A 22,082-nucleotide genomic window follows, 5' to 3' on the forward strand; every position below is an offset into this window, starting at 1 on the left:
GTTAATACATGTAATCTTATTCATTTTGTATTTTTAAGAATTAAAATTATATTATATAATAAAATTATTAATAGAAATATTAAAAGTGTGTTAGGTTTAAGTAATGTTTTATCGCTAAATATAAAAGATTATTACAAAAATATATTATCTTGAAAATTATTAAGTATAAATTATTATTATATATTTGATAAAAACAGAATAAATATAAATAATTATTATATTTGGTTAGAGATAATAAAACAACACTAAAATATAATTTTAGTTAAATATCTTTAAATATAATTATTTTAAAAAATATTTTATATAACTTGTTGTATTAATTAAAAGTGAGAGTATTTTAATTCAAAAATATTAATAATAAAAAATAAAATTATAATAAAACAATAATATTTTAATACTTAAGATGGAGGTTATAATCACATTACAATCTATATTATTTATTACACCATTATTAATAATAAAAAATTATTATAATATTTTATTATGGCCAAAAGACTATTTCCCATCCAAAGTATGCTGCATTCTCAAGTTTTCTTCTTTTAATTTTGATAATCTCAAATACCCACTCATGAGTAGTTAAAATTAACAGTAGTAAGGGTAAAATCGTTATTTTTCTATAATATTAAAAATAAACTAAAAATAATCTATTTTTTCCTCCCTAAACTTTAAAAACTAAAATTTTCTCTCAGCCTAAGTTTTAAAAAATGACAATGTCCCCATAGGGTTTTGTTTCGAGATCTTCAGCGTCATCTCTGGCTCCATTGTCGGCTACCTCTCCCTCTGGCGGTCTCTCTCCTCTCATTTGGACATCTGATCAACATCGGAGGAGTCATGGAAGACGAAGCTATTGTCTTCGTTTGGGAAGACAACTGTCTTCCTAGACGAAGACAATAGCTTCGTCTTCGTCTAGGAGGACGAAGAACTTCGTCTTCATCTTTCACGACTCCTCCAACACTGATCAGACATCCAAATGGGTGAGAGAGATCGTCGGAGGGAGAGGAAGCTTCGGGAGGAAGAGGTCATCGGCAATGGAGCCAGAGATGGTGTCAGAGATCTCGAAACGAAACTCTAGGGGGAAACTATCATTTTTTAAAATTTAGGTTGAGGGAAACTTTTAGTTTTTAAAGTTTAGGAAGACAAAAAGAGATAAATTTTTAAGGGGTTAAGGTTTCATTAATTTTAACTATTCATAGATGGGTATTTGGGATTATCAAAATATTAAAGAGAAAAAACTTGGGAATGCAGCATACCTTGGGTGGGAAATAGTCCTTTGGCCTTTTATTATTAATAACTAAAGAAAATAATAAAAATAAAAAAAGTAAATTACTAAAATATATTTTTTTAATAACTGTCTGTATTGATAAGCAAAATGCATTGATATAACTATTTTGACCACTTTCATCCATGGTGGATAAGAGCAAAAAAAAATAAAAAGGCTAAAAAAGGTATTTCATTGAAAAAAAAAAAAAATCTAAACACTAATAATTGAAATCAACCCATTTTTAAACGCGACAATCAAATCTAGGTCATCTTTTCAATCATGAGATGATGCATTAACTTCAACTGTGCAACATAATAAAATGACTCAAGAAGTGCTTGGCAATAAAAAATTAATTCAATTTTTTTTTTAAATCTTGTATTTTTTTGTTTATCAATAATTAAAGTAGTCTAATCTTTAATCACTCATCAGCGATAAAAAAATAACAATAATAAGGAGGTGTTTATTTATTCTGATAATATATATTTTATTATAAATATTATTTTATTTTATTTAATAATAATAAAAAATTTTGATAATATTTTGTTATTAATAGTGATATGATATACAATACAGAAGATAATTTTATTATTAATTTTATCTTATATATTAAAAAATTATCTAAATAATCTTAATTTTATTATTATTTTATATTTATTTATTAATTTTTTAAGACTAAAATAATTTTATTTTCAATTAGTATAATAAATAATATAAATAATATTTTAGAATAATTATATACAAAGATTTTAAATAAAATAATATTTTATTACATCTAGTTAAATACAATAATTATTTATATTTATTAATTTTTATCAAATTTTATAAAATATATTAATATATTTTTAAGGTAACTTTTTATTTATGATAATAAAATATTATTAGAACCAAAAGGCACCTTGAAAGTATTGGATTACCCCTTTTTATTATTTTCATATCGACCATTGGCTTTAGTTAAAGTTAAAACAATTTTGGCTACAATAGAATTTCAGGAGGAATAAGAAGTTAAATAGCAATAAAATTAATAAAAGAGGAATTTTAAAATTATATAAAAATATATTTGAAAGATTGATTTTTAATTTAAATTGAGGCTTATTCTTATCTCTTAGCATTGCTTGATCACATCTACATTTTGATCTTTACTATTAGCCTAAGCCCCAGTCAAACTGCGGGCCCTTAAACGTCTTCTCTGCCTGTTTATGAAACCCAATTGGCTGGTGAGGCAAGAATTTGTACTATAAAGGCCGAATGTTTTATCTTTTAATTTTTTAAAATTTAAATATTTATTTATGGGTAAATTTTTATTAAAAATATCAATTACGATTAGGGATAAAATCATTATTTAACAAAAAAATGTAAAATCTAAATTTTTATCATTTTCCTCCCCTCAATTTGAAAATTTCATTATTTTTCCTTCAAAATTTCTTTCAAAGTGTGAAAAGTTGTGATTTTCCCTCAAGGTTTTCTCTTTTTCTCTTCAAGAACCAATTTTTTCCCAATCGTAGGCCAATCTTAACTCCTTCTCTCTCAACCGGTTGCCTCCTTCTATCCTTCGTTGGAGACGAAGACAACGGTCTTTATTTTTTATGAAGGCAAAATCAAAGCAAGAAAAGGTAACTAGCTAAGGGAGAAGAAAAAAGGAAGGTCGACCGACAACTAGGAAGAGTGAGTCACTAAAGAAGAAAAAACCTAATAGAAAATAGTCATTTTTCAAACTTTCAGTGAAAGTTTAGACAGAAATTATGATATTTTCAAATTAAGAAGAAAAATATGATAAAATTTTAATTTTTTAATTTTTTTTATTAAATGATAGTTGTATCCCATACCATAATTAAAATTTATAATAGAAATTTGCTCATAAGTAAACATTTGAGTTTTTGAAAATTAGAAAGTAAGACTTTGATATTACACTATATTTTGGGTGGGAACAAGTCTTTTGGCCTATTATAAATTTGAAAAATAATCGTTCCTTTGTGATCATCTAGTGATATTAGAACTTAGAATTGTCATGTAACTAAAAGAATACCTTAAATTATTTATCAAAAAAGAAAATATCATTAATATACCTGAAAGAGCTATCTTTTTTTTTTTTTATGTTGCCCGCTTTCAATTTCTGAATTTTTCAAAGGGCCTAAGGACTTATTCTCATCCAAAGTTTATTGTATTTTGTATTTCTAAATTGATACTCATTTAACTATTAAAAACCTAAACATTTATCTATGGATAATTAAATTAACAGAATTAGTGAGTAGTGAGGATAAAATTATTATTTGATCTAAAATATTAAAAAATAAAAACTTATCTATTTCTTTTTTTAGTTTAAAAAAAAAAATTCCCCATTAATATTTTGAAAAGTAAACATTTCCCCCTGCTAGGTTAAAATTTTTCAGGTGACTTACACCTAATCACTTTTTAGAGCTGACACAACCCATCTCTGAAGAAAGAAGATGAAGATGAATCCTCCACATCGATGACGTTTCTTTGTCCAGACGCCTTCATCTAGATGAAGACGAAAAGCTTTTGTCTAGATGAAGACGACAACTTCATCGACACTGATGTAGACAATGTCTTTGGCCAAATCAAACGAATTTGATTGCACAATCGATGTCAGAGATGAGTGTCAAAATCAATATTAGAGAGGGAGATATTGTTAGGAGGGAGACACAGATCTAGAGAGCTGACTGTTCATTGAAAAATTACCCTGAAAATTTGAAACTCTATAGGGGTAAATATAAGTTTTCAAAGTTTAATATTGAAAAAAATTGTTAGTTTTTTAAACATAAGAGAGAAATAGAAAATATTTTATTATTTTTAATATATTACTAGTTAAATAACGATTTTATCTTTAAAATTTAACTAATTCTATTAATTTTAATTATACATAAATAAATATTTGAAAGTTAACAAATATCAATTTAAAAATATAATAAACTTTGGTGGGAATAAGTCCGACGGCCTTTTCAAAGACTTTTAGTTTTGTTAATCTGTGGGTATTAAGAGATAGTTTGGCCCAACATATCAATTTTATCCAAAAGAAATTGAAATATAACAAGGAGCGACTTTTGTCTTTATCTTAAAGCAGTATGATGGGTCTAGATGATGGGAACAAGGGTAAATAAGTCACCATGGGGAGGATATTTCTGGTCTCATCTTAGACTATAATAGATTTTTTTTTTTTTGGACTCTTGCTTGGTTTGGTAGGTTATTCTATGGAATTATGGACTTTTCACTGAACAGGTAAGATCTTAAAATCTTCAATATATATTTTCTTGAGATTTATTTGGAGGAATTTGGGTAATGTTCACTTTTCCAAATTAACAATTCTTAATTCCACTGTTTACTTTTTGGAACTCAATAAAGAATTATTATTTAATGGATTATCAAGTCCATAAAAACATGGGTAAAGCTCAAATTTTGTATGAAACCCTAATTTTTAGGGTACAGATCCAATGACATCATTTTATCGATTCTTTCTTTTTCTTAATTTTTAATTTTAATGATTTATTATTTTATAATTTAGTGTTCAATAAAGTAGAATATTATTAAGGTAAAAAGACTTACTCCTATCTAAGATTTGATACAAATACAAATTTTTATTTACGAAGTTTTAAATACTTAAATATCTATTCATGATTCAATTTTTGTTAAAATTTTCTATTAAAAATAAAGACAAAATCCTTTAAATTTATATCATTTCTCTCTCTTAATTTAGAAAACTAATAATTTTTATTAGGATTAAATTTAAAAAATTCACTTTTCTCTATAGGGTTTTTTTATTCTTTCTCTAATGATCGGAATTCATTCCCACAGTCGACCAATCTTCTCACTATCTTCTTCTCCTGTCATTGGCCTTCCCACCATAATAGTTTTGTCAGTTCATCTTCATTCGATGAAACTATTATAATGGAAAAGCTGATGAAAAGAAAATAAGAGGGTGAAAAGGTTGATCGATGGCAAGAACAGATTCCTATCACCAAAGAAAAAAAAAATCTTAGGGAGAAAAATGAATTTTCTAAAACTTAATATTAGTGAGAAATTATTAATTTTTTAATCCAACGAAAAAAATTATATAAACTTTCAAGAGTTTAAAGTTAAGTGATTAAATAATAATTTTATTCTCTATAACTAATAATTTTTTATTAAATTTAATAACCTATTAATAAATACTTAAGTTTTTAAAATCTTATTAATATATGTTTAAAAATAGATTAAACCTTAATAGGGAATAAGTCTTTTGGCCTTTTATAAATATTGAAATTAGATAAACAGTTGACTAGAGTTGGCCTCCGTGGATCATTATTGAATAGCTATATTTAAAATAAAAAATAAATAAATTAAAAAACATAGTATAAAATTTACTATACAATTAGTATTTTATTAATATTTATCTGATTAAAAATTGATAATAATTATTAACTTATATATAATATTTGAATGGTGAGTCACATTTGATTATATTAAATCAAAATCTCATATTTAAAATAAATAATGAAATTATAATTCATTCCAATCTGATTCATTATTTGTATATGCATCCAGTTCAATTGAATTCTAACAATTAAACATGAACTTGAGAAAATATTAGAGGGAGTAAACCTCATGATAAGGTTGGATCTCAACCAAGTTGGTTCATACTCAAAAGCGGGTTTGACTCGATTCGATTTGATTCAAATTTCTTTACTTCAAATATGAATCGAGTTCAAATTAAAATATTTGATTTGTTTTAAAACCAAGTCAAACTTAAGCTATAGAGAGGTTTATTCGGTTTAACTTATGAGTTGGATAGATGACTTGATTCAATTTGAACTTAACTTTTGACCTGATTCAAATTATATTATATAATTGTTAAATGATGTTGTTTTGTTAATGAGTCATGAATTTGAATCACATATTTGAGCTATGAATTTAAGTTATAGATTTAAGTCAAACTCTAATAGAATCATTTTTATTCGAATTAAACTTGAATCATCTTTAATGTTGACAAGACAAATTTGAATTAAGTTATTTTTCATTCAAATCGAATCTAAGCTAAGGAGTATCCTGAGCAAAGTGATGACTTTGAGATTTCTGCTAATCCTTTTCTTGTTGTACCATGGCCAAGATAGACGACAGCATCAAAGCGCTGTCTATGGCGACTGTTGCTAAGGAAACATTCAAGGACCGAGTGACCCAACTTGATAGCGAGGTCGACCATCTGGGTTGACAAGTCTAGACATTGGCAGAAAGGCAGGAGAAATAGGAATCGTTGGTCCCCGGACGCACGCGAATAAGTACCCCAAGCATGAGCAGGGCATTGGTAAGCTTTAGGTACAATGTGTTTTAATTGCCTGAATGAGCTTTCCCAAACTATTATTTTCTCACTTGCAAGTTTGAAATTAGCAATTGGCAATCCCCAAACAGTAGATTGCGAATGGTGTTTATAGTTGCCATTATAATTCTTTCGCAAATTGTCAGAGTCAGCCCATCGGGTACCATCTGGGTCGAGCTGGAGAGGAAGTACAAGTACAACAACAAAATATTGGGCTTCAACAAATTTCTGCCACACACTCACCATATTTTATATATATAAGACCAGCCAGATGACAATCCATAATATTAATTGATGGTCAAAGGAAGTCAGGTCAATATGCCCTACCTCCACTAATTCAATTATTTTTCAAGTGTTAAATGATAAACATTAAGTGCTTTTGCCTGAGAGAATCTAAGCTCTACTCCAATCAAATTATGCTGCTTCCAAGCATAATCTGCCTGCCTGTATACGCAAGCTTGTTTCGAATAATGTCTATAGAATTACCTAATAAAGCCTCTTTTAGCAAGAGGTTTTTTATAGATCATAAGATTATTTTTCTTCTAAATTTTAGTCTAATCTTAAAAATATATTTATAATAAATAAAAATCTAAATATTTATTTATAGATTAATTACTGTAAAAATTTTTAGTCAGAGACAAAAGTAAAATCATTATTTTATCACTAAATCTTAAAATCTAAAAGGTTAATATCATTTATTTCTCCAAATTTTAAAAACTAATAATTTATCTCATTCTCAAAGTTTGAAAAGTTTAAATTTCATCTTTTAGATTTGTTTTCCTTCTGCAACCACCACGATTTCAATCAATGATCGACGTTTTTCACTTATCTTTCAGATTTGACCACAAAAAACGGTCACCTACTACCACAAAGGATGATGTCGTCTTTTGTTGTATTATCCAGACAACGAATTGTCATCCTTTAACTCTTCTTCCTGATATTGACGATGCTTCATCAGAGAAGATCATCACTTCTTTTCGATCGATGGTTAGATTCCCTAAATCATCAGAGATAATTATGTTTAAATACTCATTCTAATTTATTATATAGTTTAAAAATTAGATAATTATGGCCATTATTTTACTAATGTCTCACTTTCAAACAAGATAAATGTTTCCCACCAAATTCCAATCGTAAATCCCACAAAAGCCTCTTTTCTAGCTCAATATTAAAAAGGTAAAACCAGAAAAGATTTTGCAACAATAAAATATTCTCCTGCAAGTTAAAAAGTCTCCTCAAGCTCATTTTATTACCCTCACCTAATTAAATTTATAAATATTTATTATTAATAAGATTTTTCGATTAACCGACAACCATCTCAGTCGTCGTATCTGCATTAGTTGGCATACCTAATGGCCAAATAAAGCTTTATTTCATGTTCAACAAGCGTCTTGTCTTTTTCATCACAATCTTTGTCACAATTTATTGACATCTTAACTTATAATATATATTAGATAATATTATTTAATATAGTTTTATAAAGGCTAAATATATTAGATAATATTATTTAATATAGTTTTAATATAATTTAATGTCAAACCTAAAACGCGATCACTTCTTCTTGTAAACTACAACCGTTTTTTGACTAAGGCAAATGATGAACGAAGGCGTCATTATCGTCTAGATCAAGAAGATGAATGATAGCCAATGAGTTTGTTGGCGAAGCACAATGAACTAGACGTCCAACAAAGTTTAGGGTGAAGTTCTTGGTAACCGTCAATGGTCAGAGAAGTGACAAAAAAAATTTAGAGATTTGGGAGAAAAAATTACTCTTCAAAGTTTAGACCTAAACTAAAACGTTAATTTTTAAAACATGAAAAAAATAAGATAAAATTATGTATTTTTTAATATTATTATTAAATAACGGTTTTACCTCTATAATTAATGATAATTTTAACGAAAATTTAGAAATAAGTAAATGTTATGTTAATTTTTCAAATCTAAGGGAGAAATGAGATAAATTATATATTTTTTAATGTTATTATTAAATAACGATTTTACTCATTAATTAATAGTAATTTTAACAGAAATTTAGAGATAATTGAGTATTTGAGTTTTTTATCTATTACGAATATATTTTTAAAATTATGCGAAAACTTGGATAAAAAATAGTTTTTTAGCCTGTTATAAAATACTGAATATTATATGAAAAAATTCACTGCCACTATCATGCCAGCACTTTTTATCTCGAATACAATAGATCATGTGATTAAGTAATGTATAGAGGGACAGAGAAGAGAGCAGAAAGCTAATTCTTTTATCAGGAATTTGAATTTAAAAGGTGTCCACAACGAAGAAGAAGCCAAAATTTAGTATATGATTGTCCTGCAGCTTCCATGTGGAATGACAAGTGCTAGCTAAGACTTATTTCTTGACGGCCAAAAGACTTATTCCCACCGAAAGAATAGTACTTTCTAATTTTTTTAAATTTAAATATTCACATATAAAAAATATTTTTATTAAAAATTTTAGTTAAAAATAAAATCAACATTTAATAAAAAATTAAGTTTTCTTATATTTTTTTTCTTAGGTTTAAAAATCTCATAATTTTTTTCTACTTTAAAGTTTAAAAAGTGATAATACTCCGCTAAAGTTTATTCCTCTTCTCTTCGATGACAATTGACGGTCTTTGACCGTCGGCCGTCCTCCCTCTCATCTTATTTCTTGCTCTGGTCTCTCTCATTTGCCTTTTCGATTGAGACAAAGATCAAATTGTCTTCATTTGATTTCATCTTTATCTCGATCGCATATGGCTAAAAAGGCAAGAAAGAGAGATCAAAAAAAGAGATAAGGAAGGAGGGAAAACAACTCGACTGTCGGAGAAAAGAAGAACAAATTTTAAAAGGTATTTGTCACTTTTCAAACTTTAGGTTGAAGTAGAAATTATGAAATTTTTAAACTTAAAGAAAAAATATGATTAAATTTTAATTTTTTGAAATTTTATCTCTAATCATAACTGAAATTTTTAATAAAAATTTGTTTATAGATGAGTGTTTAAGTTTTTAAAATTTTGAGGGTAGAAGTTTTAAATTTCAATATACCTTGGGTGGTAACAATATTTTGCCTTTCTTTAACGTTATTTAGGATAGGAAAAAGACAGAGCCGCACTTAAAAAGACCCACCATCAAGTTGCAGTGCCCTACAACTTTAGGGTAGTATGTCCTCCACTGCTGAACCCCTGTAAGCAAAAATTAATTAATAAATTTGATGATGGATCAAGGGCCTCTACTGACTTCGCAAGGCTGCGCCAAATCCACGGTTTACTTGATTACAAAATGGCATTACACCTAGTGCCCACCAGAATTTTTATGGAATAGCATTGCACCCTTTTAAGTTTGACAATTTTGTTTGTCCACATGTCATGTCGTCAATTTTTATTAATAAAAATTGTTTACTTTCACTACAAATTATTAATTTATTATTTTTATTGAAATCATGAAATTACCCTAAACACTAACATAAATTTTTATTAAAATTACAAAAAATATCTTAAATCATTTTTTGAAAAATATGAAATAATGATATGTTGTTTCATTTTCTATTGTTTTCGTTTGACCTATTGTTACTATTTTTGTTTATGCAAATATGATTAAAAAAATGAAGAAATACTATTCAACAACAAAGAGAACATGTCCTTGATAAGACCAAGCTCTCTCTATTGTTGAAAAGTATTTCTATGTGTTTGGAATCATGTTCTCACCATCAATAATAGTAACCGAAGGTCAAATGGAGTTCGGTAGAGAAAGAACAAGCAAATGATGGTACTATTCTTTTAAAATTAGTTAGGATATTTTCATAATTTCAATAAAAAATAAGATCACATTGATAATCAATATTTACATAAATATTTAGAATAATTTTATAATTTTACTGAAATATACACACTAGTAATTTATAGTAAAACCAAATAATTTTTATTAGCATAACTAGATTTTCCAAATTTAAAATGAGAAAAGCTCATCGAAATTTGGATAGAAAATAGTTATTCGAACGTACTAAATTATTAAATACATACATACACACACACACACACACACACACACACACACACACATATATATATATATATATATATATATATATATATATATATATATAAGACTAAAATTATGCTACATTATGCACAGGAACTATTTGTAATTTCTATCAATCATAAACATTGGTTTGGCTCTTTCCCTCTCAAATTCAAATAACATGTGAAGTGGCCATGAGAATTCAAGATTTCCCTGTTTAAAAAGATTAAATGCGATGTAAGATCCAAGAACATGAACATCCATGGATAAACCTCACACAGCTATTCAAATCAAACCCCACCAAAATATGGCCAACGGGATCATAACAGAGACGACTCGATTGGAAGAAAATGCCAAGTGATGACGACGTGGCAGTGGGCATCCATAAAGAGAATGTTTTCATAGGAAGATGAAGCCAATGGCTATGCCCTCGTAATGCATGTAGTTCTTAAATTATATAACGAAAGAAAAAGGCCAATGCACGTTTCGCTTTCGTCTTCTCAACACTGAAGCTGCCATGTGCAAGTGTCGCCCGACAAGAGAAACGCAAAAGCCAGAGATTGAAAGCAATATTGCAGAAATTCGATGGTTTTAGTCGTGCTTTTGCCTTCTCCATGTGCTGTGGCCTAGCAATCTCAAGGATAAATATCAAATAGCGTTTGCTTCTCGGTCAAACTACATATATATGAAATATAGGCCCCCGCTCTCCCAGCTTACACATTCAATTCTAACACCTGCGCCTCCCTTCTTGCCCTTAAGTGTCCTTATTGTTATACAGTGCTCGCCATGCACATTTTTTTAATTAGAAAGATTGCATTATCCCATTTTCATATTGAAGGGATTATATTATATATATATATTTTTTGTTACACAAAAACGGGTTTAACCTTTAACACAATTTAAATATACAATAAAAAGTTTGACTATTTCACTTAAAAAAAACTATAATTCGATACCTTTAAATATTATTATATAAAAAATAAGAGTAATAATATACATATCTATTTAAGTATATAATTTTATACACACTTATATATGTTATTATGTGAATAAGTGTTATTTTATTTTAAATTTTAAATTATTTAATTACATAATAATATATATATAAATATATATATTTATATATTCAAAATAAATACTTACAGTTTTATTGAAAAAATAATAATAATAGTTATGTTTTAAAAACTAAATTATCTAAATATCTAATGCATATGTGAAATATTATTTATATATTGTGATTATTTATTTCCCTTTAACTTCCTTTTAATTAGGGATAAACCGGTTATTATTATTTTTATTAAATTTAAAATCACTGGAATTAAAGGAGAAACATCTCATTTTGTCTGTATAGGAAAAGTCAAGAAATGTAACATTATTCCATTTTGAATATTTTAAACCACATGCTTGGAATGATAGACCAAATAGCAGCAATTAAAATAATTTATAGTCCCCAAACTTCCCATAATGCACTGCCTTTCTCAATTATAATTATTGCACAACACCGTTTCCCACCCAAGGTTTGTCTCGTTTACCCTTTTCCACATGTAAGTTTTAAAATGACATTTTCCCCCTACCATTAAAACTCAAACATTAGTCTCCACTAGATCATACCATCAACATGCAAGGGTGAGAATTCACCTAGAATCACACCATCTTAGTTTGATATTGACGAAGATCTCACCATCAAGGTGTGAGAATTAATTTCAATGAAAAAATCGATTCTCACTAATATTGACCATTTCAATATAATTATAACTAGAATCGTACTATCACAATATGATTCTAGTTGGAATGAGATTATCCCAATTTAATCTTAATATGAATCATATCAAAATAGATTAAATTTGGTCGAATCTTACAATTTTAGTTATAAGTTTAACCACATCACACCATCTTAGGTGTGATTTATCTAAAATCACCATTTGATGGTTCACCTACAATAATTTTTTTTAATTTCATTTTTATATTATTAATCTTAGCCATATAACTATTTAGCTTCAGCAAACATTATGAATTAAGGGTATTTTTATGTTTTTAGTAACTGTTACATACGAGGTAACTAATTTCATTAATGAAATTGGATGATAAGAAAAAATTATTGTGTTAGAACTTAATCCCTTGAGCGGAAAACTGTGGTTGTGACCTAAAAATATTATGATAAACAAAAGAAAGTGCCTTTCACCTAATTAAACTAGTCCGATGGTTGAATAGTGGAATGCTCCTAATTAATTATGAAAACTGTTTAAAGCAAACCTAATGGAGATTCTCTCAAGTGGCCCATTTCTTTTCTTTTATCTTTTTAAACCACTTACTAGAAAATAAAAATACAATTGCCCATCATTTTCACGTGGCTTCATCTTCATCTTTGTTAACCCAGTCTCTTCCTTTTTCACTTTTCATAAATGGGCAGAAACAAACTTGCGATTCATTATCTGTTTTCGATCTGAATTTGGGCAAGTCAATGCTAGTTCGCAAGTGATTTTCAAAAAACAAAGTTGGTGGGATATTTGTTGGGAACCACCAGATTATAATTGCCTTTGATTAGTCTAGACAATTAGCTGTTTAATTTAGTTTAATCATTCGATAATATTAATTTCAGGGCTGAAGTCTGCGTGGCCAAATGTATTAGTGGTGGGGCAGAATTTATAAGCACAAATCTGCCCTTTTTCGGTAAAAATTGATACTCATTCTGAAAAACTACCCACCCATTATTCAAATTGATATAATGTTTAATTATTGCTTGAGAGTTGAGAGGTATCAGTTTGATGTGATGCCTCTATCTCGCCTCTCTTCTCGGCAATAATCCAGCAGCAGCAGCAGGAGGAGGGAATCTCAAAGAACGGAAAAAAAGCTTGAATTGAAAGTGAAATTTTGATATCTGAATTTGCCATCTACTGTAGCCAGCGGTGCTTCAATCTGATTACAACAACACAAGCCCAAGGCAAAAGCAGCCAAACCGCTTGCAAAGAGTGTCACATGGATTCTAACTTACGTTTTGTCATCTTCTTCATCTCCTTCAAATTAGGGGATTTCCCATTATAACTCTTCTGTTTCTATCCCTTACAAAACCTAATTTCCCGGGGGAATCTTTACTCTCTTTGTGTTACATGTAGGTATAATTATAGACTATAAAGATTTGATGGGAATTTTACCACTGAAAAACCCAGAATCTGTGGGACCAAAACTTGACCACAACTCAATCATGATCACATGCATCACATTTTTGCCAAGTTTGGATAGTATTCCCGAAAGTCAAGGCATCAGAAGGTAAATGTTGGTTGATCAGGAAACTGGGTCACTTGCTTAGCTAGTGTGTGGGGTAATTTTTTACTGGTACAAGTGAAAGTGTATGCAGGGGGAAGCCATTAGCATCTTCTACACTTCTCAATGCAATTATGCTTGCGCTTTAACGAGAAAGTTTGATTCAGTACATTGAAGATCCGTCCTCACCGTCACGTGATTACCTATTCTACTAAAACCCTCTTTTTAACTAGTCTTCCTATGCTTTTCAGCAAATCTCTCCCTCACATGCTCTTCCTTCCAGATTTTCACTGACTTCCTCTTATCCACGTCAATTCATATTTTCTTTGATAGTAATAAATATATTTTTGAATCTTGATAATTGATTCCGATCCAATGGTTCAAAACTTAATATATGGTAGCAAGTTAAAAGTTGAATCTTGAATAAACAAGAAAAAAGTTGAATAGTTTTTATTTAGATTCGATAAATGTATATATTATTCATCAAAGAGAGAGAATTCCAGACGAAAAAAAATATTAAAAAGAGAAACCTCATCAAGATGGAGAGAAAATGATCGTTATTGATTAGAAAATCATCAAAAAAATTTAAATTTTATACAAAAAAATGTAACTTTTTAAAATTTAATCATGTGATAAATTATTAATTTTTTATATCAACAAAGAAAAATAATATACATTTTTTATTTTTTTAAATATTATTATTAAATAACTATTTTATTCTTAATTTTAATTAAAAATTTTAATAAAAGAAGAATAACGGGTGAATATTTAAGTTTTTAAAATTTTCTAGACACACTCAAACTTAGTTGAAAATAATTTTGTTGACCTTAATAATATTATAAGGTCATATTTTTATCCTAACATTCATTCTACTCTAAAATTTAAATAAATTTTATTCACAGAATGAGCTGAAAAATGGAAATTTGTAATTTTGTGAGGGTAGAAATGACAACTTATGCTTTTTCACATAATTCAAATGCAAAATTATCAATCTCCCTAGATTTTATATAATAGATGTAACACATATGAAAACACGTGGTCGCCCATGTGCCATTTGACGCATAACATGTTGGCCAAAATCTTATTCCCACCCAAGGTTTGATGTAACTACAAGTCTCACTACTAATTTTCAAAAACCTAAAGTCCTACTCATAAATTAATTTACGTTAAAACTTTTAATTAAATATAAGATAAAACAATCTTTTTAACAATAATTTATTATATCCCTCATTTTAAAAATTAATAATTTTACTTTTGTCTAAAATTTTTTAATCTTAAAAAGTTATATGTTTCTTTCAAATTGTTTCCATCTTCAATAACCTCTCATTTTCACCATAAATCGTCATTGTCTTTCTGATAGTTCTCCATGTCTTCGTCTTTGTCTAAGAAGAGATGAAGACGATCTTCTCTGTCGTCTCAATTTCTTCATTAACAAAGACAAAACACTTCCAAAATTGGTCATCGTGTCTTTGTTTTTTGTTAGATGGTAACCATCGCCAGAGAGGGAAGAAAGAAGAGGAGGGGAGGGGGTACTAGAAAAATTGAGAATGAGATAAAATTATTAATTTTTAAAATATAAGAGAAAAATAGAATAATTGTATTTTTTTGTAATATTATTAATAAAATGATGATTATATTATTAACTCTAATTAAAAATTTTAAAAAAAATTAAATAGTAAATAAATATTTAAATATTTAAAATTTTATGTATAAAAGTTTGGAATTTTACTGCATCTTAGGTGAAAATAAGTCTGTTGGCCTAACATGTCAGGTAACAAAATGAATAAAAGTATATTGAAACCATCCAGCTGGGTTCTTCCAATTACTTAGGCTTGGGCAGCATTTTTAATTTTCCATTAACGCAAATAATAATTACCTACTTTAAATATATAATTACTTAATAGTGAAAACCAATTAACAATAATAATATCAGCTTGTCAAATTTGCTTTGTAAATTGTAATCTAATAATTTTAATTTCACCGCGCTTCTTACTCTATTAAAAAAAAAAGACGGTTTATCGGTTGAAATCTGCAAGTCGGGTTCTTCGTCCCAACATTTAAAGCTTTCTTCCTTCCATTTCGTTTTTCAACTTCCATTACATCCGCCTCACTGCTCCTCTTCACTCCTCAGCAAAACGCTCTGCTTCAATGCGATAACACTGACCCTAAAGAGAGTTTGCAAAAATCATTATCAAAATGTCTTTGCAAAAGCGATCCTCTCCGACTAAGAGCCCGCTTCCTCCTTCGACTCAAAATCTCAAGCAACGAGTCATAGCGTGCCTCAATAAACTTGCCGACCGGGACACGCTGTCCTTAGCCACGGCCGAGCTGGAGTCCATCGCCAAAACTTTAACTCAAGAGTCGTTCTCCTCGTTTCTCAGCTGCCTACAGAACACTGACTCGTCTTGCAAGTCTCCGGTTCGGAAACAATGCGTGAACTTACTGACTTTGCTTTCCCAGACACATGGAAACTCTCTCTCGCCGCATCTCTCCAAAATGATCGCCACTGTCGTTCGCCGGTTACGGGACCCCGATTCGTCCGTGAGATCGGCATGCATTGTGGCAACGACTGCCATGTCATCACACATCACGAAGCCGTCGTTTTCGGTGGTGTCGAGACCGTTGATTGAATTGGTACTAGTAGAGCAGGACGTGAACTCGCAGGTCGGTGGGGCGATGTGTTTATCGGCGGCGATAGAGGCGGCTGCGAATCCGGAAGTCGAGCAGTTGAGGAAGCTTTTGCCTAGACTGGGGAAGGTGGTGAAGAGCGAGGGGTCTAAAACGAAAGCTGCGGTCTTGGGAGTGATTGGAAGTGTTGTTGAAGTCGGAGGAGCGAGAAATAAGGGAGTATTGGACTGGTTAGTGCCGTTTGTTCGCGAGTTTTTGACATGTGATGATTGGGCCACCAGAAAGGCCGCCGCCGAGGTGTTGGGGAAGGTGGCTTCCGTTGAGCAGGACTTAGCCTCAGAGTATAAAAACGCATCTTTGGCGGCTCTGGAAAGTAGAAGATTTGACAAGGTAAAGTTTTGGACTTTGGTTGGTTGAAAAAATTATTGGAAATGAGAAGAAATCGTAATTATCAATTTATTCATTATTACTATTTTGGGTTTTTCCAGAAATCAAATGGTGAGATTATGTTTGGTTGCAGACAAACTTGTCTGTAGGAAAGATTGGGAATCTGGACTAGTATTTCGAAATTTATTCTCGGTTTAATTATCAGAAACAAAATGAACTAGTGATCTCTTTTTATTTGATTTTTTTTAAAAAATAATTTGGATCCGAATTAGGATTTTCTATGTAATGTAGATAAAGCTTGTTCGAGAGACTATGAAACGTACATTGGAGCTGTGGCAGGAGGTTCCTGGTGATTGTGACGAGCTCCCGGCTCTGTCTGATTCTAAATCTTCTTCAGCAGGTAAAGCTTTTATTTATTTGTAGTTTTTTTTAACTGTTATTCGAGAGCCAAATTAGCAAGAACTAGTTTTCCGGTTTTAGTTTCAAAGTTGGAGGCTAAGATAAACTTTTTCTATTACATAAGGCTATATTATTTACTATTCTGGTTTTTGTTTAACCTGGAGCCAGATAATGGTAGTGACGGATGGTTTCCTTCTATCACCAAAGGTTTTCAAGATGCTGGTTTTAAAACTCCACCACCAAAGAAAATGGTTCCCACTAGTTGTTCCCCTTCATCAGATAGTTCATATGGGACCACTGCCAAAAATGAAATCACTTTGAGAAGTAAGTCAAGAACAGATGATAGAAAACCCCCTGATTGGAAAGTTGAAATTGCAGTACCACGCTCAGCTTCCAAGGTGACCTGTGCAGATGATGATGATCCTAAACTAGGAGAGAAGGGAAATAATGTGAACTCTCGGCCAGAAACCAAACGTGTGCTCTTCAGCAAAATCCACAGTGACAAAGTTTGTAAATTTAGTAGTTTCAGATCGGGGTCTAGGGTGGTCCCATGTCCTGATGATGAGAATTCAGATTTTGTAGCCAGCAATGGTACTGAAGAAGTTTGTGACGACCCAAAAGATGCTGAGGATCTCTCTTTGATCCGTCAACAACTTCTTCAGATTGAAAACCAGCAGTCCAGTCTTTTGGACCTTCTTCAGGTAACTCACTGGAGCTTTGATATCCTAAAACTGTCTTATAAGATCATTTGATTATGTTAATCTGTAAGGTTCTGCTGATATAATTATTACTGACAACAGTTTTTCTTTGGCCCTCATATACGTTTTAAATGAGATAAAGCAGCTTTACTTATGTAATTTCGGTAGATAGCTATATTTGAGATTAATCCCTTTCCCCTTTGGATTTCTCCATTTAAACATTAATCTCTTTCCATTGGTTAATATTTCATGCAGTTGTACCTTAACAAGTTGGTTGGTTAACTCTTTTCCATTATTTTTCATTGGTGTCATCATTCATACTCCTTAAATGCTTTATTAATGCCATTTCTTTGTAGTTAATGTATCCTACGACTTCAGTGTTCTAATTTCAATTTTACTTGAATTCAGAGATTCATTGGGAGCTCCCAGTGTGGGTTGAATTCTCTAGAGACCCGTGTCGATGGCCTGGAGATGGCTCTGGATGAAATCTCATATGATCTGGCATTATCAAATGGAAGGATCCCAAACAAAGAGTATGCAGAAAACATATGCTGCAAATTGCCTGGCACAGAATTCTTGAGTTCCAAGTTTTGGCGGAGGACAGAAGGTCAGTTTTCTACCTCGAGGTTGTCTTCATCTGGGAATATGGAATGCTTCCGTGCCATAAATGCCACAGCTGATACTGAAACATACAACATAGATAACCAAAAATTACAGCACCCATATGGAGGTGGATACATTTTGAACTCATTGTCAGATGTTCATGACTCTGGGTTACAGTCAAATAGAACTTTGAAGAACATCATCCAAAAGTCTGACAGGTCGCAAGCTTGCAGCATTGGTGGCCCTGATGGGCCTTCTCCATCTTCTGTTTCTAAAAATCAAGTGATTATAAATAGGAGGTAATTGGATATCTTATTGTTATACTTGCCTCATATCTTTTTACAAATCTGCTTGTGCAGTTTGGTGGATGATCCTTCTCACATTTGCTTTCTACAATTGTGCTCAGATTTCCTTATCAAAGTTCTAGCATGATAACATAGGCTGCCTACTGTGTTATATAAACTTTAATGTGATTGCCCCAGGCATTTTACTTAAATTTCATTAGTGTCAGGGGAGTCAGTTTGACACAAGTTCAAACCAACTAATATTTCCTGCCATCATCATTTGTATTTTAGTTGTGATATTACCCCAACTTCCGAGTAGCTCATATTTGTATTACAAGCAAGTCTAGATAAATTGGACTGCTGTATACTCATCACATCCTGATGCTTATTACTAAGTTTAGATTTATGGCTCAGTTTGCCTATAGAATCTTTTTTGAAGATCAATGTGACAATGTCGATAATTGCTTTCTTCTTTATGCATCAGATTATCTACATAAGTGGAATGGAAGTTTTTTTTCAATACTCAGTTAAGCAGAGGCAAGACATCAGGAGTCGAGTAAAGATTGAGAATGGCATGAAAGTGGAGCAGTAAAAACTAGAAAGGATACAAAAAAGAAGCCAACCTTGTGAAATCAGGCTCTGAGGTGCATGTGTGTAAAGTGTCTCATATGATTCAACCTTTTGGTTAAAATTATATACACGGTAAGATGTAGTATTTAAGATCCTTCTCTTAGAGGCATAAATTTCTTTGAAGTGAAAGTCTACCAAATATTATTATTCTAGAATTAAATTCTTGTTAAGTTATTGCAATTGCTTAAAGAAATGTTTGTCTTTGTACATAATTAAATTTCACACAAAATTTTGGCTTGTCATTCATTGCTTGTGTCTCAGTAATGTTTACTGTTTGTAATGTGCATTTCCTGTGGCAACTGTTTGCCGCTCTTGCTGCCTGGTACTCACAAAGTCCAGCTTGAGCATTTGAAGTTTCAACTGCAAATTTTGGTTCAGTGAACCCATGCTGACATTTTACAGGATTCAGCACGGATCCTGTCCTCAACTAAATTGTACCTGAGGAAGAACCATTTTGGTGGTTTTCATGGAACCCTATGTATGCTCATTTGCATTTGAGGTTCATGTGGCTAGTATAAATATATGTATACCTATTTTGAGTATACAAATGCATATATGCTTTATCTGTGTCATGGTACGATTGTGTAATTTTAAATTAAATATAAAATAATATTTAATTATATAATAACACATATAAATATACTTATTTGTGAATTTATAGAAGGTTAAAAGCTTTTCAAAGACTGTTATAAGGCTGGGCCGTATTTCCCATTGGGCCAAGTAATGGCAGGGCTACTTGGTTTCTGACCCAATGATACTGTGTGTGAATAGACGATGCATAATATAACATATACATATTTTTAGTGTATAATTTAAACATATAGATAACGTGTCATCATGTGATTGAGTGTTATTTTATCTTTAATTTAAAATCATCAAATAACATAATAATACATTATCTTTATACGTAAATAATATATAAAAAATGTATACAGATAATTTTATTAATAGTGAAAACACAAGTTGGCATTTATTGTAGACGCAAATTATAGTGCTAAGTTTAAATTAATAATTCAAGTAATAACTTATATTTTATTAATTATATTATTTAAAATAATTAAAATGACCAATCACATAAATATTTGGGAGAGATTAGTTTCAAGTTACAAGGGATTTTATATATAAATCTTTCTTGTTTCTTGTTTATAAATAAATATAGAACATTGCGTAAAGTATATTTATTCTTGGATGTCTTACTTTTTATACCACGTTAATGATCATAAGCTTTGCTTTAAGAGCAGGAAAATAATTTTTATTAGGTTAATATTAGTAATAAATAATTAAGTATTGAGCCTTGGAATCTCAATGCCCATCTTTTGCTGTAAACTTAGGTTTCAGAAAAGCATCTAGTAGGACTTTCGTTGGAAAATATAAAGCGTACTCTTCACGACACAACTCCTAGTTTCTGGTTTTTCCTTTTTTTAAGGTAACTCCTAGTTTCTGTTTTAACCTACAAGGATTGGTTGTCCTTGGCCCACTTCCAATTCTCGTTAAGAAAAAACGACCCTTGAGTGATGGCATAAATTAAGGATATCAAACTTGTGAATGGAACATGGAACATGGAACATTGGACCTATTGATTAGATTTATTTTCACTTACTAATATTGAAGGTCTAAAGTTTCGTGTAAATTAGACTATGATAACGATGTTAGGATCCAATAATAGATTCTGATATTTATTACAGTAACAAGAAAAGTGTAGAGAAAGTTAAACACAAAGTGTTTTTTTTTTTTTATGTAGTTTGACCCATGGCTATGTCTATGGGTTATGATATTAATAGTTCCTCTGAGAGGACACTCTAATGAGTGAATGCAAATATTATAAAAGAATGTCTCAAAGGAGGATTGAAAGGTGGAGAGATGCCTTCGAGAAGATTGTTGGTCTAAAAGCCCTTGTCCCCGAACTTTGGACTAAAAGAGATTACCCCTAAGTACATGAAAAAAAATTTGCGTCTATCTGTATGTGTTATATGTTGTTCCATTTTTTCTTATAAATCCTTCATACTTATAGAATTTGGGGTAGGAGTTACAATGTAATCAATTTCAAATTCAAAATTCAAACATTAACTTCCGAAATTGTTACATTAATGATAGAATTAAACTTAAGACTAATAAAGTAGAAAGTTATAGTTTTCATTGTAGACAAACTACATGGAATGAGTACCATTTGGTGGAAGGTGCTCTTTAGTCGAGAATGTCTATCTACTAGTCAAAGCACAAGCTTTTTTTGCCAATTGATTGCTTCTTGAGGATACATCTTGTAGGTAGGGAGATATTGCACAAAAATTTCTTATAGTTTTCAAAATACAAGGAGGACTTAAAAAACCTTTCTATTGTTTATTGGAATTGATACCACATAGTGATTACAAGATCTTTTTGATAAAACTTCGTTGGCTAGCATAATCATTACCTTATACACTTTGGGTTGTGCATTGGTCATGTCGTTTCACTTCTCCAAAAAACTTAATTCATAGTGTTTTGTTTGCATCAAAGGATGGTTGACACATGTATGGACATTACATTGAACGACTATAATTAGTCTTCGACTTATTTTGATTGGGCTATAAAATTGACTCGAGTCTCTCGTATTTCAAACATTTCTAAAACTTTGGA

General features: G+C 30.3%; 1 protein-coding gene across 2 annotated transcripts; it reads left to right on the forward strand.

Moving 5' to 3' along the window:
* Positions 1-15,855: 15,855 nt before the first annotated feature.
* LOC123216946 (TORTIFOLIA1-like protein 4) lies at positions 15,856-19,715 on the forward strand. Of its 2 annotated transcripts, XM_044637642.1 has the most exons (6): positions 15,856-16,858; positions 17,147-17,255; positions 17,423-17,578; positions 17,666-17,955; positions 18,361-18,854; positions 19,324-19,715. In XM_044637642.1, the coding sequence occupies exons 1-6, from the start codon at positions 16,037-16,039 to the stop codon at positions 19,334-19,336; spliced, it is 1,884 nt and encodes a 627-aa protein (XP_044493577.1). In that variant the 5' UTR covers positions 15,856-16,036; the 3' UTR covers positions 19,337-19,715. The 2 variants fall into 2 exon arrangements, with proteins under 2 accessions (XP_044493577.1, XP_044493576.1); XM_044637641.1 differs by having other exon boundaries at positions 15,857-16,858; positions 17,423-17,955.
* Positions 19,716-22,082: the final 2,367 nt, after the last annotated feature.

This window comes from Mangifera indica, chromosome 5 (genome assembly GCF_011075055.1).
Source record: "Mangifera indica cultivar Alphonso chromosome 5, CATAS_Mindica_2.1, whole genome shotgun sequence".
Lineage (NCBI taxonomy): Eukaryota > Viridiplantae > Streptophyta > Magnoliopsida > Sapindales > Anacardiaceae > Mangifera > Mangifera indica.